We start from the raw sequence: 24,752 nt of genomic DNA, 5'->3' as shown, positions 1-24,752 counted from the left end.
ATCACTGGTGGATCCAGCTGATGCAGTGCTCATGTGTGCCCGTTATTTTTCTTACTGCTGTACTTAGGACTGCTTTAAAGGATTCACTCTGAATTCTCGCGTGCAGAATATATTTGTCAGCTGTCCTTTCAGCTGTAATGAAAAATGTATTGTGCTGATGTTTTTGAATATATCTGTCTGCAACAGTTGCGGAAATAATGTTGTTAACGCTGCACCCAACCCACACATATTGTGTTTAGCAGAGACCTCATCACCTCTTACAGGAAACCTCTGCATGAGCATCTGCTTATCTTTCAATTAAGGAACATGAACTGTCGACACTCTGTTTATCTTTTTCTCTCAAGTTCAAGTTCAACATTTTCTAGGAGGCTGATATGGTTAGTCCTGATAAAAGCGCACACAAATAACAAACTCACACATGTATGGTTGTATAAAAGAAGCTTTTATTTGACTCCAGATGACAGACTACCAGATTTACCATCTCATGTTTAATTCATTACTTCATGCCTTTGGATTTAGCTGAGCTCCAAACTTCTTCACATTCCTTGTTCACCAGCAGTTTTCCATCATCGGTCAATTGAAGACGGCACATGTTGCATTGGAGTCGGAGGAGTTTGTGTGCCATCTGGGTTCATCACACTTGTTGTACATGACCAGGTTTCAGTCGCCCTGCATGCACAGGCGTTGAGCGTCTGATCCTGCCGTGTCTGAAGCCCACACAGCCTTCCAGCCGTAGACGACAAAGTTACCATCCTCCTGCACACAGAAAAAAAAACATTAAGCTGTTAACAGAGTGCACAAACGCTCCACTCCTCGATACTTTAATTTAACTGAAACATTCACTTGTATATGGCATCATAATAACTGTATTTATTGAGTCATCACTCACTTGGAAGACAGCCTTGTACTCTCCATTGTTGGAAATCAGGAAGTCTCCCCTGCGGAGCTCATCGTTTTTGGACAAGAAGTTCCTGCTCATGATTCTGCAGCGAAAAGAAACCAGAGCTGTAATCCACTGAAACACTGGAACTGTGTAAAATCATTTTTGTGCATGAGTTTGCAGTTCTGATCCTCCCCTATAAGCCTTATGTGATATACTTCATTTAAAACATCTTTTATGAAAGTAAACTGCAACGACACATTCATGCATTAAAGGAATCTTGCAGAGAAACTCCATGCATTAGTAAAAAGTAGTCAGTACTTACAGGCTTGACTTTCCAACCTCAGAAAACTGCAGAAGAAGAAGAAGGAGAGCAGAGCAACAAGTGATGTCTTCTCCCTTTTTATACTCTATAATGTGGGGGGTGGATCGAGAGGGGAGTGACTCCCTTTGTATATTGAGAACTGAATGTTCCAGTTAGTGATGTCTCGAATCGTCCCTGGAATATCAAACTGAGCCGTCATGGATTTGAGTTTTCACGACACAAGCGTGAACGGTGAAAGATGACATGATGTGAATGACTCATGTGACAGGTGGACACGCGTGAGGAATGTTTTTTTTAAAGAGAAATGAGTGATTCAGGGTTACATGCACAGAAATGCGTTGCATCCATTAATGCTAATTACATCCATCAGGAGAAGTGTTTTCACTGGCCATTAATTCGGTCTTTGATACAGGATGTAGCGTGACAAGAAACTGACTCCTTCATCACTGTTGGCTCTTGAATTTGTGTACAGAGGCCTTTTATCCAATCACTCATATACATTCAAGGGAGGGCTGTGATTATGTAACAGGATTGATTTAGTATACACAAGGCCCTGCACAGTTTTAATCAAATGGCATCTAAGTTCCTATGAAGGGACGCACAGCAAGCTGTCTTTGCGTGCACTCTTAATCCCTTAGAAGTGTTATTGATGCAGGCAATGTGATGAAGGATAATGCTCAAGTGAAAGCCCGCACACACTCTCCATATGGCTTGTATCTGATCGGGCCGTTCAGTTTGATTACCCCAGATCTTTAAGTTGCATCCAATCAGAGAAGAGCATTTCAGGAGGAGGTGTGATTATGTAACAGGAAACATTTTATTCATGAAAAAAGAGGTGCTCAACGTCTCACTTCACTTCAAACCCTGCATGTTGTGGAGGGTGCGTAGTGTCCCTGTCACACAGCTTGTAGGATGCCGATGCACACATGCATACAAAGATTCCTATGTTTGCATAAGATAAGATTAAGCGATTAAAACACAACCGAACATCTTAACTGATGTACTCGTGCACGACAAGTAAAGTAAATAGTACAATCTACTTTATTATAGGTACAGTTGCTTTAAAAACAAATCATCAAAAACAAAAAGGTAGAAACTCGGCAGCAGCTCATCAGGTCTGAACTGGTTAAAGAGTGGTACCTGATGAGTTCACCTGATTAAGTAATAGTCTTGTTTTTTTGCTTTTCACATGGAATTCTTTTAGCTTAAGTAAATATTTTCTGCAGAAGGAGAATGATAACAGAACATTGGCAGGGCAGCAGGCTCCTGTTGGGGTACACACTGGTTTACACAGGTTGGGGATTCTCTGGTGCTACATCAGGCACTGGCTCTGAAACCAGCCCCGGACATGACTAGCTGGGAATGTAGTAACATAAACCAGGATATCTCCCTGTGGAACTTGTGTGTGTTATTTGTGTTATGGTTTAGCTTTATTCAAGAAGAGTAATGCACATATACAGTCAGCTAAACAACAACAAAAAAAACAAATCACAATGTAAATAAAGTTCAATAACAGACTGAATAATAAATTAGCATGTGTGCATACAGGAAAGTAGAAAAGACAGTAATATACAGAATATAAAGTAAAAATAAACCAATAAAGACGTAGACATAAATATGGAAATAATTATTTATTATTTATTATTAAGAGGGGGAAATGTTTTACAATAATGCAGACATAATTTGTTGTTTGTTAATTAAAGGAAAGATTTTAGAAGAGTCTTTAACTCGAGATTAAAATCTGATTAAATGAATCCATGCTTGTTTGTTTTGATTTGGAGCCGCACGTGAAGTGATGTTTTACAGTTAATGTCGCGCAGCATTGCGGGCGGTGAAACACTAATTCATTTTCTGAAAACACAAATCTGATCATACTGGCACAAAACACAGAGAATCCATACTAAAATGTTTATAATACCGTTCTTAGGACTGCTTTAAAGGATTCCCCTTTTTTTTAAAACTCGTCCTCTGAATTCATCGTGTGCAGAATATTTGTGTCAGCTGTAATGAAAAATGTGTTGTGCTGATGTGTGCAGAATATATCTGTCTGCAACAGTTGCAGAAATAATGTTGTTAACGCCGCACCCAACCCACACATATTGTGTTCAGCAGAGACCTCATCACCTCTAACTATCTCTCCTCTCTCTCTTTCTCCACCCAGAGTCCAGTCTGTATAAAGGTGGAGTGACTTTACTTCCTTTACTTCGACTCCAAGACACATTGAAGCCTGTGAGGACTTCTCTACCTCTGTAAGAACTAATGTACTGAAACAAGAGCTGAAACTAGACTAATTACTATTTAAAATTCTCATTATTAAGTTATTGTTGGAGTTCAAATGAAATATGCTGTGTTCTGACTTGCTTTTTTATACCATCATTCTGTAAAGAGTTAATCAAAAAGCATCAACTGTTTTTTTTATTTTTTATGTTTAATACTATTGATTTTTTTTTGCATGCAGTGTTTTTTTTTCTTCATTAAATTGTTTTTCTACATGAGATTTTGCTCTTTGTTTTAGAAGCATGAGCAGGAACTTCCTGTCCAAAGATGAGGAGCTCCGTCAGGGAGATCACCTGATTTCAAACAACGGCGAGTGGAAGGCTGTTTCCCAGGTGAGGATAAAAAACAAAAAGTGCATTCCAGAGGAATTCAACTCGGATACAACATAATCTGATCTGATCGAGAAAATAATTAATAATTGTTGTGTTATTGGTGGATTGTGTAATAATGTGAAAATAATCCCCAAATCTTTATTTGTGCAGGGCGACGGCAACTTTGTCATCTACGGCTGGAAGCCTGTGTGGGCATCAGACACTGATGGATCTGATGCTTTCCGCTTGATCATGCAGGCTGATAGCAACCTGGTCATCTACAACAGCAGTGGTACCGCCAGGTGGCACACAGACACATGGGTTAAGAATGTAGACTTGGTGTGTCGTCTTCAGCTCACTGATGACGGAAAGTTGGTGCTGTGCAGGAAGGCTGAAGAAGAAGTCTGGACCTCTGCAAGCTCCAAAGGCAAGAAAGTATAAGATGATATGAGAAGCCTCTGAATGCAAGTTAAAGCCTTCTTTGGTCATCTACATGTGCAGGTGTTAACTTGCCAACAGTGTAACTTTGGAGTCAAATAAAAACAGAATGTGAAAAAATGTGTACTTCTCTTTTTGTTGTAACTAAATGATTCTATTAAAAAGGCTTTAAACAGCAAATATTGTGCAAAGATATTCAACACAGCTTGTTGCATTATCCATCTTGTACAATGAAAGTTGAACCACCGGAAACAGACACAGCTCGCCTTCAAAATAAAGCTGCGCGTCTTGAATCCTGTTAAAATACAATTCTTGATATAATTGCCACAAAACTCCAGACAGAAAGCTGCTCCCTGTGAGGTGACGATGATATCTTCCGCACCACCTGGTTGTCCTCACATAAAGACCTACAAACTCGGACTATTTTTTAATTTTTATTTTTATTTTTTAATTTATTTTTATTTATTGCGTTTACGTGATTTCACTCTGGTGGGCATGCACCAAACGGGATCTTTGGACGTCAGAGTGAAGGAGCTGGTGGCCGGGGGCGGGGGGCGGGGGGAGGGGGGGGGGGGGCGCGGCGCTGGGGGGGCTGGGGGGGATTCGGTGCCTTGCTCAAGGGCATCCCGGCAGTGCTCAGGAAGTGGTCTGGCACCTCTCCAGCTACCAGACAAATTTCCATGTTTGCTCTGCAACTGGACTCGAACCAGCATCCCTCCGGTTCCCAACGCCGCGTTCAGAATGGTCGTCCCGTGTTGTTGACATCGAGGAAGGGCTGCACCATGCCGTAGGTACAGTCGAACATTTGGCAGTGAGGGTTTAAGTGACAATCAAAGTCCATTCCCCTGGACAGGAAACCGATTGAAATAAGCGCAGCTGCGGAGGCGACGTACATACCTGCTTTCAGCACACCTTTACCACAGCGACTCCACACACTCTGACTCTCATCAGCAGGAGTCTCCTGAGGTAATCCAAGTGGAAACTCTCCAGCATTCCTAAGTTCCTCTGCTAAATTGTCTCCGCCAACTAAAATCTCCTCCTCCTGTCTCGTTTCGGACTGTTTTGTAAGATCGTGGATACTTTGTTTTAAATCTACATTGTGGGCGTACAGCTCATCAATTACATCCTGCTTATCTTCAATTTCCCTTTGTTGCTTTGCAACTACTTTTTTTATCTCCCTGATTGATTGCTTAGCATCCTCCTGTCGGTACTGATGTTCCTTTAAAGCCGACCTCAAATGTTTAATTTCATCTTTCTGTTTGCTCAACAGTGACTCAACTTGATCCCACTCCTTTTCAAGGACATCACTGTTGTCGTTAAGAAAGTCATTTCTTTTCCGAAGATCGGAAAGCTCCTGCTTCAGATTTTGTATATATTCTCGATTTGTTTGATTTAAATGTTCTGCACACTCCAGATCTTCTGTCTTCTTGTCATAATCTCTGCTGACTGCTCGAGCGACTTCTAGTTTACACTCCAGAGAATAAATTTGTTGCTGAAGAAAATCCATCTCATTGTTCATGACTTTACTCTTCTCACTTAAAGAGAACTTCTCCTCTTCTAGACTTTTTATGGAGATTTCTCTCTCTTTCAAACTCATTTCATTTTTCCTACAGGCGTTCAGCGCTTCTTCTAGCTGACACTTTAGTTCTTGCACTTCTTCAGTAAGACTTTCATTGATATATTCGCAGTTTCCAAGATCATCATTCATACGTTTTTTCTCCTCAATAAAAGCTAACCTCTCCTCTTGTAAAGTTTTTGTGGAAGTGTCTGTTATCTCTAAAGTCCTGTTGACTTTTTGCACTTCCCGTAGTTGACTCTTGAGTTCATGCACTTCCTCCTTCAGTTTTTGATTAGTATATGACAACAGTGACTCAACTTGATCCCACTCCTTTTGAAGGACATCATTGTTGTCGTTAAGAAAGTCTTTTTCTTTCTGAAGATCGGAAAGCTCCTGCTTCAGATTTTGTATACATTCTCGATTTGTTTGATTTAAATGTTCTGCACGCTCCAGATCTTCTGTCTTCTTGTCATAATCTCTGCTGACTGCTCGAGCGACTTCTAGGTTACACTCCAGAGAATACATTTGTTCTTGAAGAAAATCCATCTCATTGTTCATGACTTTACTCTTCTCACTTAAAGAGAAGTTCTCCTCTTCTAGACTTTTTATGGAGATTTCTCTATCTTTCAAACTCATTTCATTTGTCCTACAGGCGTTCAGCGCGATTTCTAGTTTAAACTCCAGAGAACAAATTCGTTGTTGGAGAAAATCTATCAAATTGTTCATGAATTTACTCTCCTCACTTAAAGAGAAGTTCTCCTCTTCTAGACTTTTTATGGAGATTTCTCTCTCTTTCAAACTCATTTCATTTTTCCTACAGGCGTTCAGCGCTTCTTCTAGCTGACACTTTAGTTCTTGCACTTCTTCAGTAAGACTTTCATTGATATATTCGCTGTTTCCAAGATCATCATTCATACGTTTTTTCTCCTCAATAAAAGCTAACTTCTCCTCTTGTAAAGTTTCTGTGGAAGTGTCTGTTATCTCTAAAGTCAGCTTATTATTCCTGTTGACTTTTTGCACTTCCCGTAGTTGACTCTTGAGTTCCTGCACTTCCTCCTTCAGTTTTTGATTAGTATATGACAACTGTGACTCAACTTGATCCCACTCCTTTTCAAGGACATCATTGTTGTCGTTAGGAAAGTCTTTTTCTTTCTGAAGATCAGAAAGCTCCTGCTTCAGATTTTGTATATATTCTCGATTTGTTTGATTTAAATGTTCTGCACGCTCCAGATCTTCTGTCTTCTTGTCATAATCTCTGCTGACTGCTCGAGCGACTTCTAGTTTACACTCCAGAGAATAAATTCGCTCTTGGAGAAAATCCATCTCATTGTTCATCTTCTCACTTAAAGAGAACTTCTCCTCTTCTAGACTTTTTATGGAGATTTCTCTATCTTTCAAACTCATTTCATTTGTCCTACAGGCGTTCAGCGCGATTTCTAGTTTAAACTGCAGAGAATAAATTCGTTCTTGGAGAAAATCCATCAAATTGTTCATGACTTTACTCTCCTTACTTAAAGAGAACTTCTCCTCTTCTAGACTTTTTATGGAGATTTCTCTCTCTTTCAAACTCATTTCATTTTTCCTACAGGCGTTCAGCGCTTCTTCTAGCTGACACTTTAGTTCTTGCACTTCTTTAGTAAGACTTTCATTGATATATTCGCTGTTTCCAAGATCATCATTCATACGTTTTGTCTCCTCAATAAAAGCTAACTTCTCCTCTTGTAAAGTTTTTGTGGAAGTGTCTGTTATCTCTAAAGTCCTGTTGACTTTTTGCACTTCCCGTAGTTGACTCTTGAGTTCATGCACTTCCTCCTTCAGTTTTTGATTAGTATATGACAACTGTGACTCAACTTGATCCCACTCCTTTTCAAGGACATCATTGTTGTCGTTAAGAAAGTCTTTTTCTTTCTGAAGATCAGAAAGCTCCTCCTTCAGATTTTGTATACATTCTCGATTTGTTTGATTTAAATGTTCTGCACGCTCCAGATCTTCTGTCTTCTTGTCATAATCTCTGCTGACTGCAAGCGCGACTTCTAGGTTAAACTCCAGAGAATCAATTCGTTCTTGAAGAAAATCCATCTCATTGTTCATCTTCTCACTTAAAGAGAAGTTCTCCTCTTCTAGACTTTTTATGGAGATTTCTCTCTCTTTCAAACTCATTTCATTTTTCCTACAGGCGTTCAGCGCTTCTTCTAGCTGACACTTTAGTTCTTGCACTTCTTTAGTAAGACTTTCATTGATATATTCGCAGTTTCCAAGATCATCATTCATACGTTTTTTCTCCTCAATAAAAGCTAACCTCTCCTCTTGTAAAGTTTTTGTGGAAGTGTCTGTTATCTCTAAAGTCCTGTTGACTTTTTGCCCTTCCACTAGTTGACTCTTGAGTTCCTGCACTTCCTGCTTCAGATTTTGATTGATAGACTGTTGATGTGCAATCTCATCATTCACATGTTGATTCTCCTGAGTTAGAGCTAACTTCTCCTCCTCTAGACTTCTTATGTTAGTGTCTCTTTCATCCCATGCTGCCCTGAGTGTTTCACATTCTGCTCGGTTTGTTGTAACCTGTGACTCAAGGCTGGAGACCTCAGCAGTTAGTTTCTGATTCTCCTCACTAAGAGTCTTCCTGTTGTCCTCACGTCTCTGCAATTCCTCTTTAAGCTGCTCAACGTCCGCTCGGTGTTTCTCAAGATGGCTTACTCTGTCCCTTAGATTTTGATTCTCCTCTCTAACAGCCCTTTCAATATAGTTAAGATTCTGCAATTCTACAGTCAGCCATTCAGTTTCTGCTTTGTTTGTTTGCTCTTCAGTCTCTTCTCTCAATACCAACTTCTCCTCTTCGAGATTCTCAGAGGGAGCAATATTTCTCTCCTCAACACTTTCCCCTGCAGGCAGAGGGTTTGAGAACAGCGACACGTCGTCATTGATGTCTCTGGTTTCACCAACCAACATCTGAAGCCTGCTGTTCTCAGCCTTCACATATTCGATCTCTAACTGTTGAGAACGGTACGTTGACACTTGTTGTGTCAGGTTGGCCTCATTGGCCTTTGTATCTTCTAACTCCAACTTTAGTGTTTCCATCTCTGATCGAAGTGAAGCCTCTCGTCTGATCGTTTCTTCCTTTAGTTGACCTATTTTAGCGACTCTAACCTCCCATTTTGAGTTGTTCTTCCTCATCGTGTCGCACACTGTAAAAAGCTGTTTTTTGTAACGTCCCACTTTTCTTTTAAGATTGGCCTCATTGGCATTTCCATCTTTTAACTTTAACTTCATTGCGTCTATCTCTGATGGAAGTGAGTCTTCTCGTCTGATTGTTTTGTCGTTTAATTGACCTTGCCTATCTACTCTGACCTCCAACTCTGAGTTTTGCTCCCTCCTCTCGTGGTCCATTAACGGTATCTGAGTAAGATGAGTGTGGTCCTGAGAGCTCTGAGGCTCAAGAGTTTCCATCGGCCTTGACACACTGAGGCGTCGTGAGTCCTCGTCCTCGTCCTCACCTTCAAATATTCGTGAACAAGCACCGAAATATTCTCGAGACATTTTAGCTTCGGAGAGAATTTGTTTTGCTTACAGATTGAATTTAGAAAATAGCTAATTATTATTATTATTATTGTGTGTTACTATTATTTACCAACTAAATGTTGCTAAGATTAAACTTGTAATATAACGTAGCTATATTCGCAGATCGATCAGTCTTCCTCAAATGCAAATGTTTGTTTTTCTTCTGCTATCCTGCTTTGCTGCTGTAACGCCGTGAATGAAGAAAGGATCATCCAATCTCGTTTTTTTAAGATTGAAAAAGATCAAAGCATCCTGTGACGTCACGACATGACATCATACGTCACAGAACGTTTACAATTTTAAACAGTGACGTGTGCATGGTATCGTTCAAAGCGCGTAATTCAAAAGTAAACAACAGAGTCTGAAAAAACCCAAAAAACACGTTAGATAGGCGCTCTCTGTCTCGCGACTGACGTCCTGACGTACTACGGTGAGCGTATTGCGTCACTTCCGGTTGTAGTTCTCTGCTGCTACTGTGCCGTTCGATAGAGCTGAGGCGTAACTGTTTATCTCGTGTAGTATCTTGTCTTATTTTGTTCTTTTTAAACGACGTACTTTCAGGATAATTTAGCAGGTAGCTTCTTTTTCTCATCAGTTAAAAATACACTACTAACAATAAGTTAGAGATATTATTTACATGAGTGCTTTTCCTATTTGTTCCGAATTGTAATTAAATATTATATTATATTACTATTAATGAATGAGAAGATGCACCATTTTCATTAGTGCAATATTTATTACACCAACAATTGCATGGTTAACCGACGCTCATCAGTGAACAGGACCGCGGTAGACCACTGCAGGAGTCACCTGCAGGAGTCACCTGTCATGTGAATGGTTTGTCTGGAAACCTGAGTACCCCTCACTTCTCGTACACAAACCTGCAGCTGTGTTGCAAGAACATAACGGTGTCTGAGTGCATAGGTCCTCCTGGTCATTGTTGCGGTCCATCACTTGTGGGGCTCCACTCCTTGGTCTGTCACCAACATTGCCAGTAGTTCTGTGTCTTGCTGCAAATCTGTGGATGATGTTTACGGCTGCTTGAATATTGAACTGGAAATGACTTACTGACAATACCAACTTTGTATACCCCCAGAATGTTTAAATTGTCTCTTTGTCTTTTTTGGTATTGGCCCTAATTTGTAAGGCGCACTGCATGTACACAATGAGATCATTACATAGAAAACAAAAAATGAGGTGCGTCTGTCACCTTAATAGAATTGCTTCCTTTTATGCCCCCTGTCTATTACCTGGAGCGACCTGGAGCACCAGCCCAGGCTCCACCTAGTGGCCATGTAGAGGAAGTACACACACAACTAAAGGAAAACATTGTATAATGATAAAAAAAATAAACCCACATTTTGGCATTTTTTCACATGTGGAACAAATCTTCTCTCACATGATCCTGAATCTGTCTCTGCAACAAAAGTGTTTTTTCTTCTTATACGGATCAAAAAGTCTTCCAAAGCTGAATCGAAACTCAATAATTTGTGTTGGCCCTGCTCCTTAAATGACTAAAAAACACTAATTAAACTCTTTCCTCATCACGTGGCTCGTCTAGACAGCGCCGTGGCCCGCTCTGCTCCTCCTGCCAAGAAGGAAATCTCATTAACAGTTTGGCAGAAGAGGGGCACGCGCACAGACATGCTCTCTGTGAACACTGTGCGCTATAAATAGAGACGAGGGTGATTATTTCATGGATCTGTGATTACAACTGAACTGCTAACCAGCACAGAAATGGTACTATTCCCACTGAGAGGCTGCCAGTTAGATTGTGTGGGAGCATTTAGAATAAACTATTAGTCAAAGCATTCACATACAGACACTCTGTGTGTTGTTCTAATGATGTAGAAATCTGTTTTCTGACATGAGAAATAAACAAACACATTCATATATTGAGATTGTTAATTGTCATATACTTTATGCAGCATTTTATTGTGTCTTGAGTTACAGATTTTGCTCTTTTGGGGTAATTCTATCCGAGAACCACTAGAGGGCAGCAGAGATTAAGTAACGCACACCGCTACGTGAGCCTCAGAAACAGGCACAAAATACCGTATTCTCTCGAGAAGGATTTCAGGGAAGTTTTAACTAGTTGTGAACGTCATCGGTTCATTGAACTTCATGAAGAGAACAGACCAGGTGCAGTTTAAATTAGAGATTAAATTCAAACAACACATGGGTTTTAAATGATGGATCTTCTGTCCTGTGCAGAGCAGGGCTTCCCATCGAAGCAGTTTCCCCAAAGGTCACATATTATTCTCCTTTTTCAACATGTTTCAATAAGACTCAGAGCTCCTCCGAACATGTCTGTTTTTGGGGAACAAAAAGCAAAATTAAACTAATAAGGCACATTATGTATAGCTACGAAGAGATACAATACAAAAACAGGAAAACACAAAAGAGTCACAATGACACATACAAAAAAACAAACACTTTCAAAGACACATTGAAAGGTAACAGATGCAAAACCGCCACAAGGACTAAACAGCTACAAACACACAATGTGACTTCACAAAACACCCACAAAAAAATAGGAAAAGAAACAACTACCGGGATGTAATACATAAACACACACAAATAAGACAATGTAAACCAGGAAGAGTACAAACAGGAAAACATGTCTGTCCTTTCTATGGCCATTTAAGTATATGGGAAATGTGCAGGGCAAGACGTATTTATAACTAATCTTTGACCTTTATTTTTTTGTGATAGTCTATGGCAAGGCAATTAACCAATTACACTTAAGAAATTTGGGGAAATTTCTTAAGTGTAATTGGAAACGCCCCTGCTTGCAGGCAGCTTGGTTTCTATTCCACCCAAATATATCTAGTGCGTCCATACTGCTGCCTTTACGGTACTCCATCCCTCTGCGCACCGTGGCTTGCAGGAGCTCACGGCTTCAGAATCAGATCCAGCAGCGCCGACAATGACGCGTTTAGTCGATGACAGAAGACTGATCTGTGCTTCGTAAAAAAACAGCTCAGGTGAGGTGAGGGATGAACTGGGACACGTTTCACTCCACGGACCGAGCTCTTTCTCCCGCGTGGCTTCAGTGAAACGAGACAGATTGGCTACAAACATTTCGCGAGCTGTTTTTGCATGCAGCCTCGGGGGCGCGTGAAGTCTGGGATACATGTTTCCACCCTGTTCAGCCTGCTCTCAGTGCGCACACTGCTGGTTTTTATCCAGAGGGGGAGTGTTTTTTTCTCTCTTTGACTTGTGTGCAAAATTAAAAGCGCCATCCACCTTTTTCTGCAATATGTTTTGAGCGCCAAGGGGGGCTGAGAGCGTCTGGTGTCATCGGGGGGGAGAAGAGGAGGAGGAAGGAGGAAGGAGGAAGGAGGAGGAGGAGGGGGTGTCTCCACTGCGCAGACAAACGGCGGACCGTCTCTGCGCTACCGCTCGTCTCCTCTGATCCTCGGCAGGCAAGGCAGGCAGTTTTAGGAGGAACGAGTGGGTGAACAGAGAACAGGAGCTTTTTTTTTTTTTTTTTTTTTTTCTTTTTCTCGAAAGGGGCTGAAAATCTGGAAATATACGGTGGAAAAATGACGATGTCTGTCCCCGAGAGGAAATCAGGATCGGAAGGGAAAGAGGAGGAGAGCGAGGATGAGAGTGAGATCTTGGAGGAGAGCCCATGCGGGCGCTGGCAGAAACGAAAAGAGCAGGTTGGTGTGTGTATGTGTGTGTGTGTGTGTGTGTGTGTGTGTGTGTGTGTGTGTGAGCAGGTGATAGATAAATCAAGTTGACCTGTCTGTATCTGGACAACCTCTGTTATGCAATTCTCGAGACAGGCCGATGTATTATTGCCCCATGGTTCTTTGCACCATCCCACCACCAGCACATCCGCTGATCGGCTTATAACCCACATGAAGTCTATTTCAGTGTTTCCCCGGGACAGGAGCAGATAGGTTATGATGCTTTTCTCCCCGGTCTGGATCTATGTTTCCATCACTGAGGATTTCTGTGCAGGGTATTTCAGTCAGGCTCGTTTACTTTAAGATTAAAGCTATAGAAGTGTTGATATAGCTTACACACTTACACACTGATTCATTAAAGCGTGCACGAGAGAGCAGGAGGAGAGTTATAACTCTGCATAGATGCAAAACTAGAAATTGCATAAAATAAAAGGGCAACTCATCCAGCGTACAAGTTTAACACATTATATTTGATCAAGTTACACATATTAATCGATTTACACAATCGGACACATTTTTGTTTTGATATTGATAATTTGAGTGTTCTTAAAAAAAGATAATCTGTCAAAATGTGCCCATGGTTTGGTGTTTAATGTGAGGGCAGTTTGCTTTGATGCCATGTTGACAGAATGTCTTTTGTTGTTGTTGATATTGAGTGTTGATTGGACAAAATATGAAATTTAAAATTCAACATTTTTGTTTTCACTAAATCATGACGATGATTCATTAAATAAAAAAAACAACAAGAAGATTGACTCATATTTAGACGTATTTGAAGTTGAAGCAAATTATTGATAACTTAGATATCTTCTGCATTTCTTCATTTCACTGATTTTAATCGATGAATCACTTATAAAGCGTCACACCAAAAAATATCCAGTTTCCGATTTCAAGAAGAGTAAAGAAACACATCTGAACCGTCTGCAGTGTGAACGCCGGGGACGTTTGGTGTTTTCATCAGAGAGTCACTGAAATGATTTGAGAGATTTATAATCTGCACTGTGTGTCTTCTTTCCAACACTCGACTCTGAAGGATCTGCTCAGAGTCGTTGAGTGGATCAGAGATTAATACAGGACATTTCATTAATCTCATTGACAGATCCAATATCTGCAGCTTTATTTATGACCCTGCTGTATTTTCCACGAGAGGATCAGCAGACAGTACAGAACGTAAAGTAAGCCTGTGGCGTTCTCCTCCATAAACATCGCTGTGTTTGTTTCATTTCAACATCAGAGACATAAAAAAAAAAAAAACAGCGGCACGCTTTCTGCTGGTGCCTCCACGCCATCACACCGCCCGGCCACATGCTCTGTGTGAGGATTATGAGACGTTCACAAAAACACCCTGAAATAGGAGTTATCATCAGAGAGGAGAAGAAGAAAAAAACAAACCGTCTCTGCAGCTGTGGAGAAGTGGGCGTCGGCTTTTACCAAAAGCTCCAGATAAGGCTGAGAATTGAAGTTGAAGGTTATCTCTGCGACACACACAGTCCTGTACGTGCTGACCTCTGTGCCCTCGAGCATCACTCAGTGTGAAAACATCCACCCCACCCTGCTGTTTTTCCACCCATTGATTACCCGTCTGGTTTCTGTATAAATCACAATCAGAATATCAATATCAATGATTGTCTGATGTCAGCTGCTGTCACGGAGGGAAAAAGTTATTTATAATTAACGTGTTAGTTTGAGCTGCTCCAAATGATCCGATGGAATTTTTTGCAATAGTTCTCATAAATGCCTTTAATTAACTGACCTCTAGGTATATTTGTTGGGTAGTTTCCTTTGGTGGACGGATTAATTAAATTGACTAAACATCAGATTTAGCTGATCATCATGACATGAGACCATTAAAAGTCAATCCGTGAAGTGATGTAATCCATAAATCTGCTCTCATTCACTCAAGTTCAAACCCAGTCTGCATCATGAATGCTCCACTTTGCACGGCACGGGATAACAGACTGAAAATGTGCCTCAGCAGTCAGCTCTTCTACATGTTTGGATCGACACTCACTTAACCTGAAATGAGCCGGTGTGAGTCGATCTCTGCAGCTTAAAAACACGCCGCCGTCAACCTCTCAAGTCGTCCCCGTGCTGATAGATCTGTGAGATCACACAGAGTTTTAAACAGTGCAGCGCTTTTATGAAAACATCCATCAAAAAAAAACGCTGACATGTTTTCCATGCTTTGGTTTGTTGTGTGCAGCAGGCCTGGGTGTGTCGGAGCAGCAGGACTGAAACATACATGAGTAAATAAGTCAGTGGGTGAAAGTTCATTTGGTTGCTGCCATATCTGTGGTTCATCTCTGGGGTTGAAATAAACACCACACAGTCACATGGTCAGCACATGGGATTGTTTTCTCTGCAGACCTGCAGGCAGAGGCAGTTTCACGCTCTCAAACTGAATGATTAGTCTGTGATTGGATGAAGCTCAGAGGATGTTTGCACATGTCTTTATGTTTTTATTACTCAGTGGTTTAACGCTAAATCCTCCCCGGCTCAGATATTTTGTGTGAACCACAAACAAAACAAACGGAATAAGTCACACCACAAGAAGAGAAACCCCAAAAGGAAAGGAGTGAAAGCCGAGTTGGTGGTTAGACCAGATTGTGTTGAAATGCTGCGCTCTTCAGTAACATGACTATGAATGGTGCACACGCCTGTGTAGCAACATGATGTGTGACTGGTAGCACGTATCCTCTGATTGACTCATCTAGTCCTTTCGTGAATGGCGACACTGAGGCGAAGTGTCACACCGTTAAAGAAGTGACTCACTAAAAATATTGCTGTTGGAAAACCGGAGTTTTGTCTTTTTTTTATTTTTGAGGAAATGTTGCTCAGCGTGCGTCAGAGATTAATCAGTAGGTGAGGTGAAGTAGAGGTGATGCAAGAGGTCAACGTTTGGAGAGCACTTAGCGGCTTGACAAGCTGATAAAAAAGGCTCGCTCTGTAAAAACATGCTGGTTAGGTTAAAGCGGTCACTCTGAGTTGTCCCTAGATGTGAATGTTGTTGTCTGTATATCAGCCCTCTGATTGGCTAACCAATGTAACCCCGCCTCTCGCCCAATGCTAGGTGGGATTGGCTCCAGGCCCCCCCCCCCCCCCCCCCCCTCCCTCGACCCTGAACGGGGAAAGCGGTCCTGGATGGATCTTTTGAGGTGTTTCTGCCTTTATTTGATGGGACAGCTGAGGAAGACGGGAAACGCTGGGAGGAAAGAGTCGGTTTCATGGCGCCAATTCGCTAAAATGAAAAATTGTACAGCTTACAAACTGACTCCAAGGCTGTTTTATTCTAATGTTGTTCTAATTGGAAGTCAGCAGTGTCAGAGTGAATGAAACCCTGTGATTTGTTTTTTTATCATAAGAGCTCAGTAGCTGTTGCATCCAGCACAGAACCGGTTCTGCCCCCTTTTGTGATCCTGGCTCTGTACTGCATCATGGCAGGGACCCTGTAGTGAATCCACAGCCGCCCCCCCCCCCCCCCCCCACTGTGCTGCACAGAAGCCATGCCAGTAATTGCTCCGTCTTCTATTTTGAGGAATCATCTCCATCTGCTCACAGAGACATGAAAATGAGGCCGCCCGGGTCGGTGAGTCTGCGTTTGTCACAACATTCATTCACAAGCGAGGATGAGCGCGTGTTAAATGTGACGGCCGGGTGTTATTGTCTGCTTTATGCTAACTGAAGCGTCGTGCAGGTGTTAGTGCTAACGCGTATGTGTCTAAGTGGAGCTACTTGCACATGGTGCGGCGGCGGCGGTAAATTAAATTTAACAGGTCGACGGAAAAACACAGGTGGAAGGCTTAAAGTGAATGATGGCCCTGTTCCTCGTGGCGGCTTCGGTGTTTCCGTTACCTGCCGTCATTCATGTCGCTGCCCTGTCTGTAAATTTAAACAGTGAAGAAGCTTTTAGTGTGAAACCAAAACCAATCCAAGCAGTGCAACATGAATGAGTTAGAAATATCCAACATGTATGTGTGTGAGAGAGAGAGAGAGAGAGAGAGAGAGAGACATACATACATACATACATGCTGGAAAGGCTTGAACCTGGGACAACCTCTGTACACGTCACCTGCAAACTGCCCGCTAGGCCAACGCTGCGCCCCAGATTCACATGTTGAATGTTTAGATTTGTACATTAAAAAGATGAATTTACAGTTATTTTTTAATATAGTTTTTTGTGTGTTCTGTTGTGAAAGCCAGGCTCACACATGTTGTGATGATTTTACGACCGTCACATAAAAGAGCACCAGAAATCCTCCGCTCGCTTTACACTCGACGTTCATCAGCAGTAAACCTTTTTCCTCGCCTGGTCGTTAAACGGAGCCAACGGGCCCTCGGCACAGAGCGTTGGCTCTCTTAAGCTCATGTCAAGTTGCGGCTTGCAGTAAGTGCTGCCTGTCCGGAGGGGATTCTTCTAATGACTTACACTCCATGATCATCCAGCAGTGCTGCGACAGCTGCCATACGAGGAAAGGCATCCACTCAGATTTCCCTGGAGAGGAAACCGAGCTTGGACAGAGAGCTTTGATCCACCTGTTAACACGGTCGCTCTGCCAGCCGCGGCTTTGCTATGAAGCACATTCACATCCACTCATTCCTAGAAAACGAGAAGACCAATTAGACCAAATGATTCCATTGATTTTTGATTTTTTTGTTGTTGTTGTTTTTAGCCACGTCAGCAGCTGAAAAGTCTTTGGACCTATTTGACTCGTTGACATCTTTGTCCAGACGCACATGACCACCTGAGGAGGACTCAAATCATCACCTTGTATATCCGAGGTTTAGATGTTTTATCTTTTGGTGTAATAATCCGAGGGACTCAGGAATAAATTTCCATGAAATTTGGCGGAAATGCAACGAGCCTAAAGGAAGAATCTCATCAAACGTGTTCTGAATCAAGTGACTAAGGGAATAATTCAAAGACAGCCCTGCAGTTAACTGAAACAGATGCATGTTTATTAAGTATAAAGAATGAACACATCTCCGTGTTTGTAATGATTCAGGTTAGAGACGGATCTGGACTCGCACACTCGCTCCCTCGATACGATAAAAAGTACAATTCTTACACTTCAATTTAAAAGGTTTATTTTGAAAAACCTGACAGTTGTTGCTGCTCTTTCCTGTTTGTATTTGTGTAAGCTGACACATTATACCAACAGCAACAATAACAGTCGTAATTATTTATGTTGAAGACTCAGAATCAGCACCTGTATGTGTACGTATACGGTTCGGTTCAGAACTGATAAAAAAAGGTGGACGTGTGCATCTCGAACAAGAGGTGAGCCGCTGCAGTCACCTGACTGCTGCTTGAACGTTATTCCAGTTGAACTCGTCTTTCTCCGTGGAAAGAATAGAGACCTTCAGCTGCACCTTCTCCGGACTCGTGAATGATTTAACAACGCTGTTCTGAACCTGCTCGTCCGTGATGACGCCCTGTGTGTTACAGTCTGGGCCCGACCGGTAGCATGCTACTTTCAGCTTCCTGTTTTACAGCCGTCAGTGTTCACGATGCAGCGCTCAGTCGGCGGCCATGTTGTTGAGAGCGACGTTGCACATGAGTGGCGTCGCGTCGTGTTGTCGGTACGAGTGAGTGTTTGTCTTCAGTGTTTTGTGAACACAAAGAGAGGAGAGGATCTTTGAATGTTTTCTGCTGCTTTTTTCAAAGGCAACCCGGCTCGCATGGAGGAGGCTTGTTTGTACAAAACACCATTTAGCAGCATTGGCAAACTGTAGCACACAAATACGGCCTTTAGCTGCTGATAATTCAACTGTCGGCTTCCAGCCAAGGAGGCTTTCAGTAACCTCCAGCTCGCTAATGGCCTGAAGGAAATGTCTGCTCTTTTAAGCACTCTGTTATCATCAGATTGTGATTGTGAGGAAGTTTGGAAGCTGCAGCTGCCAAACAAACTTTATTGACTGTGAGCGGAGGAGGAGGAGGAGGAGGAGGAGGAGGAGGAGGAGGAGAAGGCTAAAATTTTAAAGCGAGAGTCCTGTTTTTAAAAGTCAGCATGCCCTCAGTCTGACCTTTATGGAGCTAAGTAGATCAGTAATGCCTGTTGATCACTTTTATAGCCTCAAATTGCAAACTCGTGTCCACCATGCACTTTCAATGAAATCCCCTTAATCAGGTCATTTGTGTCCTTCAAGTAACTGAATTCAGTTTTCCCCTTAAAGATATAAACATAAGATTAGAGAGACCCTGAGCACAAACAGCCGAATAGGATTAACGCTTACATAAACTTGTTTTTTCGCGGAGAGATGTGGAATTTTTCTCCCACTCGGCACAAAGACGAGCCGTGTCAACAAACTGGAGCGCCGCATTACAAGAATCCTGCTCTTTGTCTTTTCAGAGGCATTTTATTTTCTCCGTTTAATCGGATGATGTGATTTATCGTTGAATGATTGTCGCGCAATCATGACAGACCTGTAAGCCGTAATGGACGTAGTCTGAGTCTGTTCCTGCAGGGGGCGCTGGAGGCTCGTCGGCAGCTGCCGCCATGCTGGAAATGCTGTCTCAGACTGACTTTGAGTCGATCTAACCAGCTGAACATCATCGTGCCCGACTGTCAATCAAGTCAATACACGCCCAACTATAGATAACGTGTATCATTCATTAAATAATGAATAAATCCAGCCTGTTAGGACAATATCTAATTAGATCTGTTTCGGTTTTTTTGTACCAGGCTGCAAACATGTTAATTTCTGCTTCTGCTTTTATGAATGGGGTGTCTATGTGACTTCCTGTGTTCCTATAGCCGTCCTCAACTAACTGCAGGATTTCACACTTCATCATTGGCTTCAGTTTTGTTTGCTGCTTGCTTGCGTTATATAAATGATTTGTTTATATCGTGACATGAGCCACGCTGTGATTTCTACACATAATCTGAAGTCTGATGTATCCGCTTAGTTCCATACCATGACATGCTGTGATTAAATTAGAGGAACGTCCCCATCTCTTTAAGGATCTCTAACAGTCAGTTGAAACTTTGAATCTTGAATTCGTAGTTTTTATTGTTTTTTTTAATGAATCTCAGACTGACTTTAAAACCTGATATTGACTCGTGTGTGTTCTCGCGCCGTTGTAGCTTTGCTGAAAATATCACGTTTGTAATGACAAGCGGACCTTTCTTTGCAAGAACTGGGGATCAATCTGAATTTGATTACAGTCAGATGCTCTGTAATGATCGCCACCTGGTGACATGGAAAAGTCTCGTAACCCCACATGTGACGCTGATTTTAAGAGGCGAGCGAGCCTGAGGAAGCCACTATGTGAAACACGCTCTTCATTCCAATGTTTTAAATGCATTGAGCTGTCTGAACGAACGCAGCGTGTGCTGGATTACTCAGATCCTGAAACTCTGATCCTGTATGTACAGAAACAAAAGAACTCCTGTGTCAGATCCTCTGCATTGTTTTGTCAACTGATAGGAGCTCTTCAGCTGAGGAACATTTTGAAGTTTGGCTCCCTTGATGTTAAAGTATCAGGGTCAAGTGATCATGAGTGATCCTGTCACCTGGTTGTGACATCTGAGCTGCTCTTTCTAGCCCTCTCGGGGTCGCCAGATCAGACAGGATCCACAGAGAGCGGTCTCAGTCAGCGTTTTCCACTCCAGGCTGAGTGAAATGGAGCTCCCCGGATTTTCTGCCAGTCGGACGGACAGATGGGGAAAGCTGGCATGAAAAGGAATCCTCTAGGAATGGCTGACATGTCCGCTGCGGGCCTTCGCTGAGCTGTCCGAGCAGTTTGCGTCACATGACGTGTCGGCCTCAGAGAAATGTCTCACACCTACTCAAGCATGCTCCTCCCGGAGGCCGCGAGATCTTTGGAAGAAGGCCTTTTCCTCGAGTAATCTTTTTTTTATAAATGGCTATTTAAAAGTGTCTAAATACGTTTAATAACATTCATTTTTCAAAGTGTGATTTGCATTATTTAAACTGCACATTTCCATCGTTGTTCATCTGTCCACATCTGTCAGCATCTGCTGTTGGAGCCTCAACAATTCAGACGCTGAACTTGAAAAGCTTTTTTATTTTTCTTGCTCTTTCTCGGGATAACCAGCTAAATGTAGACCCGGTTACATCGCAACCAGATCTTTCCAGAACAGAAACAATGGAGCTCGATCACAAATACTTCTTTTCCGCTTCCGTCTCAGATTTTTGAAGAGCCTCGGCGAGACAAGCCAGACTATTGTACTGAACGTCTGAACAGACTCGAGAAAGAAATCCTTTGTAGAAAAAAACAAACAAATATTAGACCCAACAGTCCTTCCACCAAGATGAGGAAACTCTTAAATACTTCATATTATAATAAGAAATGAGGGAAGTGTGGGTTAAACACTGCTGAACATTTCCACATATTAAGTGTGAACAGAAGCAGCTGCATTTTTCAGCCTGGTTTTATGCACATTATAAACGCAGCTGGTGAAGTTCATTAAAATTCACCCCGAGCTAAAGTGGAAGGGGGTGAGGACCGCCGAGCATCTGGTGACTGATGCGATATCTAATTTACTGTCCACTTGAGGAAGTTTGTCTCGGGCCCGCATATCGTCTGCCTGCAGGTGCTTTTTGCTGCAAAAGATTTATTTTTCATTTAGGCTCACATTTCCAGTGTTTCCTTTCTTAGATCTTTTTTTTTTTTATTTGGGCTTCTGTGAAAATGTGAACACTTCTTAAAGCTTCTTTTCTTTATTTGATAATAAAAAAAAAAGGAAAGATTGAATTGTGTGTTGCATCAGGACTTATGATGCTTTAAGTTAGAGCAGTCTTTAGATGCGTGTGAATCTGTTTTGCCTTATGTCCTATGTGTCCTATATTAATATCATGAAAACATAAAACAATGGATACAAGCAGTGGAATTTCCCTGTACACATGCAGACTTTTGGAAATATAGCCTTGAGATTGTGATGCACACACTGGAGGGTTATAATAATAGTCTCAGACTGAGGCTACTTCCTGTCTTGTATTGTAATGTGAAGCCTTTAATAAGGCTCCCTGAAGCCTCTCAGTGTCTGAGTGCTGCCTGATTCCCATCGACTCTGAGGCCTGCTGAAAGGCAGCGCAGTCGCCGAGAGTGAAGTTCTGGTCTGGTTGTTGTTTTGAATGTGAGCGTTAACAGGTCGACGGTTCTCCACCTCCTCACAGCAGTCCTGCTGTTATCACTTTGATCAGAGAACAGTGTGCATGACTATCAGCTCTACAAACATTCAACAAAGAGGGATCCTTGCTGTTGCTGGCAGGTGGGGATCGGTTGCATAAGGCCTGCTTACAGCCTGCAGTGTTTTAACTATCAATAAACTACAAAAAGGTTCATATACACAGACGCCTTCAGAGAGCTTTCCTCTCTTCGTTGACTATCTGATATTAAATCTGAGTGTGCAGCTGAACGTCAACAACAGCAGCTTGTATCTTGACCTTTGAAACCAAATATTGATTTATGTGTGAGTGTGTGTGTGTGTGTGTGTGTGTGTGTAAAAAATGGTGGCAGTGACATGCGACTTCGTGGAAGAGAACTGAAACTCCTCACAGTGGCTTTGATTTAATTAATCGTATCACATCTTACCTCTTATCACACCATAGAACAAACTATCTGAAAAAGCAGATAATCAGGTTTGTTTTTATTATGTTAACGTGGATTTAAATTAGAAAAAAAAAAATCCACTTAACAAGACAGGTGTGTAGAAGAGCGAAAACTTAAATATAAACTCCTGCACAGTCTAACTTTCAAACAAACAGGCATGTTTCATAAAAACATCTCCTATCCATGGAAGGAAGTTACGATAACCCTGGAGTCTGTTATGCATATGTTGTTTCAAATCAGATTTTGTTGTCCCTCCCCTTAAGACACACTCGGCAATAAAAGCTGGAAAGCTGTAATAAATAACTTCAACACTTGTGCAAATGCTGAAAGAAAAAAAAGAAAGAGATTGTGCAGTCTCAGCTGGGGTGGTAATCTCATGTCTCTGTGGTGGTATGAGAAGGAATATGCTGCAGGAACAAACAGTCCTGCATGAAATAATCAAATCAAAGAGGAACAAAAAAAACATCACGTCCTAATTACCATCGCTGCTGTCGGAGGCCTCACACTGTATACCTGAAGCTCTTCTCCTGACATGAAAGAATATGTTGCTCCTGCTTCACAGGCTGTAATCAGATTTCCACCCTCTCATAAATCTGCTGCGGTCGCTGTGTGTGGAAGATGCGACCTCATTTGCATTCAGAATTTGAATGCGTCCGAGTTGTTCACGTTGCTGGAAGTGAAGCAGGTTACTCTCATGCAGGAGTCACGGTTGAATTAAAGGTCCAGCCATCAGCCAGGAAGATGTCTGATGAATTAAATATGACGCTGATGGCTAAAAGCCTGCACCCTGCAGTGAAAGGCGAGGGTCAGGGACGATGATCAGCTGATATGTGGAGTGTAGGTCGTGTCCTCTGGAGCTTTTTCTCCGAATAAAAGGACCTGAAATTAAGCCTGCCATAACTTCCCCCTTTGTGTCCACCAGCATGAACAATTAAGCCAATACAGAAGTGCAAAAAGCTGCAGCTCCTAGAGTGTCCACTAGGGGCTCTAGTCCAATACACATCCTTTAAATTTTACAGCTGAATAAACATGTTTATGGCTTTTGTCAAATAATGAACATAGTCGGAATAGCTCATTTCTTTTTGGCACAAATTGCACATGGCTGAATTATTTTAATAACTCATTTGTTCTGATCGTAAGTTAGACGTTTGAGACTGTATTTCCAACAGAGCTTCAATACAATGCTTCAGAAATCACGAGGTGACGTCGCTGACACTGAGCTGATGTGTAGACAGTCTTTGCTCTTGGCCTGTTTGTAGACTCCCCAAAGTTTGGCTAGATAACATTTCCAATATGGCGGCCGCAATTGTTTGGCATCATAACTCATAACTTTCATGTTTTATTAATTCTGTGGTTGCTTTACCAAATGCTGACCAGTTCATGTGACTTTAGCATTTCTGAAAAGCCCTTCAGTGTGTGTAATGGTTGTGTAGCGCCCCTGTGGGCGGTTCTTAAGGAACGGTTACATCCAATAACACCTAATGTTATTAAAACTCTGCCGACGACAACCCTGGCTGTTGACAGGTAGGTGAAGGTTAGATAAACAGACCCCAACCCCCCCATGCTGTGCATTCATAGACCCATCCATTGAGCTTTGTCTTTAAAGTTACGTAACAGTAACGGGGCACAAAAAGCAGCTCGCCGCCTCCATGCACGTCTGCCAACGGGGCTTTTGTTTGAGCACGCGCTGAGGAGCCAGCTCAGGTTGACTCTCACTACTGGGCTTAATCCCCCCTGTGAGATAAACGCCACATGATAACCACAACTCTTCTCTGCCCTGACATCTCGTCCATATCTGCTTTCCATACACTTACTCTGTTTACAAGCTCGAATCAGCCGCTTGACTCATCGAACCTGATAAACAAAAACACATTACAGAGAGAGAGAAACTTCTACTTGCATTCTCAACATGAATGCTCCTGCTTCCAGTAATGGAAGAGCTAATGTGTCTCAACATGCATGAGCACACCACTAACTGCGCTAACACAAAGCTTTTAACTGTTGCTGGACAGCTACTGTGTTAAACACCCTGTAAGCCTTTGCACCATTGGCCAAGTCTTTTAGGTTTTACCCTAAAACACCTCTATTGCTTGCTGGTAAGTTGTACTGCAGTAAACTCTGCTGGTCACA

At 42.0% G+C, this 24,752-nt stretch overlaps 3 protein-coding genes across 5 annotated transcripts in view; 2 read left to right on the top strand and 1 right to left on the bottom strand.

Moving 5' to 3' along the window:
* Window positions 1–421: 421 nt before the first annotated feature.
* On the bottom strand, window positions 422–1,303 carry LOC306834687 (B-type lectin plumieribetin-like). Its single transcript, XM_079360772.1, is given in 5 exon segments — window positions 422–598; window positions 604–660; window positions 664–756; window positions 890–983; window positions 1,206–1,303. Coding segments are annotated over 4 exon segments (342 nt in total). The 5' UTR covers window positions 980–983; window positions 1,206–1,303; the 3' UTR covers window positions 422–496.
* Window positions 1,304–2,568: 1,265 nt separating this feature from the next.
* LOC306835331 (B-type lectin plumieribetin-like) lies at window positions 2,569–4,674 on the top strand. 2 transcript variants are annotated; one of them, XM_079361801.1, is made up of 3 exons: window positions 2,569–3,454; window positions 3,721–3,814; window positions 3,965–4,674. In XM_079361801.1, the coding sequence occupies exons 2-3, from the start codon at window positions 3,725–3,727 to the stop codon at window positions 4,232–4,234; spliced, it is 360 nt and encodes a 119-aa protein (XP_079217927.1). In that variant the 5' UTR covers window positions 2,569–3,454; window positions 3,721–3,724; the 3' UTR covers window positions 4,235–4,674. The 2 variants fall into 2 exon arrangements, with proteins under 2 accessions (XP_079217927.1, XP_079217928.1); XM_079361802.1 differs by lacking the exon at window positions 2,569–3,454 and having other exon boundaries at window positions 3,524–3,814.
* Window positions 4,675–12,076: 7,402 nt separating this feature from the next.
* Window positions 12,077–24,752, top strand: part of nrbp2b (nuclear receptor binding protein 2b) — a 31,412-nt gene continuing 18,736 nt past the window's right edge. Inside the window, exon 1 of one of the 2 annotated variants that reach the window (XM_079360935.1) lies at window positions 12,077–13,015. In XM_079360935.1, coding sequence (XP_079217061.1) covers window positions 12,896–13,015 — 120 coding nt within the window. In that variant the 5' untranslated portion in view covers window positions 12,077–12,895. The remainder of the gene's footprint in view (window positions 13,016–24,752) is intronic. The other variant, XM_079360936.1, reaches the window with a different exon arrangement.

Source organism: Symphodus melops, assembly GCF_947650265.1.
Source record: "Symphodus melops genome assembly, chromosome: 14".
Classification (NCBI taxonomy): Eukaryota; Metazoa; Chordata; class Actinopteri; order Labriformes; family Labridae; genus Symphodus; species Symphodus melops.
The sequence above is the reverse complement of the archived record's forward strand: the minus strand, read 5'-3'. Positions and strand labels throughout refer to the sequence as shown.